The 1,339-nt window shown below is 43.7% G+C and overlaps 1 protein-coding gene across 1 annotated transcript; it reads left to right on the forward strand.

Annotated features, from left to right (window-relative positions):
* Nucleotides 1–659: 659 nt before the first annotated feature.
* Nucleotides 660–1,100, forward strand: LOC142168989 (uncharacterized). Its single transcript, XM_075230177.1, has one exon. It carries the CDS (start codon nucleotides 660–662, stop codon nucleotides 1,098–1,100), a length of 441 nt encoding a protein of 146 aa, XP_075086278.1.
* Nucleotides 1,101–1,339: the final 239 nt, after the last annotated feature.

Raw genomic sequence — 1,339 nt, forward strand, 5'->3', positions numbered from 1 at the left:
TGCCAGAGCTTTTAACATGATCAAGGAGTACTTGTCAAATCCGTCGCTGTTGGTTCTTCCCGTGCTCGGAAAGCCACTAATATTATACTTGTCAGTTTTGGACAATGCATTTTGTTGGGTGTTGGGACAACACGATGAGACCGGGAGGAAGGAACAAGCCATTTACTACTTGATCAAGAAGTTTACACCGTGTGAAGATAAATACACGTTGATAGACCGAACCTGTTGTGCTTTGACTTGCATCGCCTAGAAGTTGAGGCACTACATGTTGGCGTACACCACACATCTGATATCTCGGCTCGACCTGCTCAAGTACATCTTTCAGTAGCCGATGCCTACAGGAAAAATTACCAAGTGGCAGGTTCTTCTCAGCGAGTTTGACATTCTGTACATAACACAAAAGGCCATCAAAGGAAAAGCTTTAGCTGACCACCTTGTAAAGAACCCAGTGGAAAAGGATTATGAGACACTCACTAAATACTTTACGGATGAAGAAGTTGTTCGCCGGAGAAGACATCGCAGAGTCATACCCATGATGGAGAATGTTCTTCGATGGAGCAGCAAATTTCAAAGGAGTAGGAATTGGGACAATCTTAATTTTAGAATTCGGACATCATTACCCGACATCAACAAAGATGAAGTTCCCTTGCACCAATAATATGGCCGAGTATGAAGCATGCATCCTCGGGATTAGGATGACAGTCGACATGAACATCAAAAAGCTTCTGGACATAGGAGATTCTGATCTGTTGATACATCAAGTTCAAGGAGAATGGACTACCAAGAATGTCAAGATCCTTTCGTACCTGCATTGCGTAAAGCAGTTATGCAAGATGTTCACAAAGATCGAGTTCAAACATATTTCCAGGATCCAGAACAAGTTTGCCGACGCTCTTGCAACCTTGTCATCCACGATCCATCACCTAAATAAGAATTACATCGATCCTATTGAGATAGAGGTCTGGGATCAGTATGCGTATTGTTTCCTTGTAGATGAAGAGCCAGATGGTAAGCCGTGGTACTACGAAATCAAGTGGTTTCTGGAAACAAGAGAGTACCTAGAGAATTCTACCAATGGTCAGAAGCACTCAGAAGGCTAGAAAATAACTTTTTCCTCAACGGGGAAGTCCTGTATAGGAGGACCCCGGACTTGGGTCAGTTAAGGTGTGTATATGCTGCTGAAGAAACCACATTGCTAGAAGAAATGCATGCAGGGACATGTGGACCTCACATGAACGACTTCACTTTAGCCAAGTAGATTTTAAGAGCCGGATGACGCAGAATGGATACGGGTCAGGCAGGAGAAACTCATGCTCATTGATGAGAGGAGAATGGACGC

This window comes from Nicotiana tabacum, chromosome 14, assembly GCF_000715075.1.
Source record: "Nicotiana tabacum cultivar K326 chromosome 14, ASM71507v2, whole genome shotgun sequence".
Lineage (NCBI taxonomy): Eukaryota > Viridiplantae > Streptophyta > Magnoliopsida > Solanales > Solanaceae > Nicotiana > Nicotiana tabacum.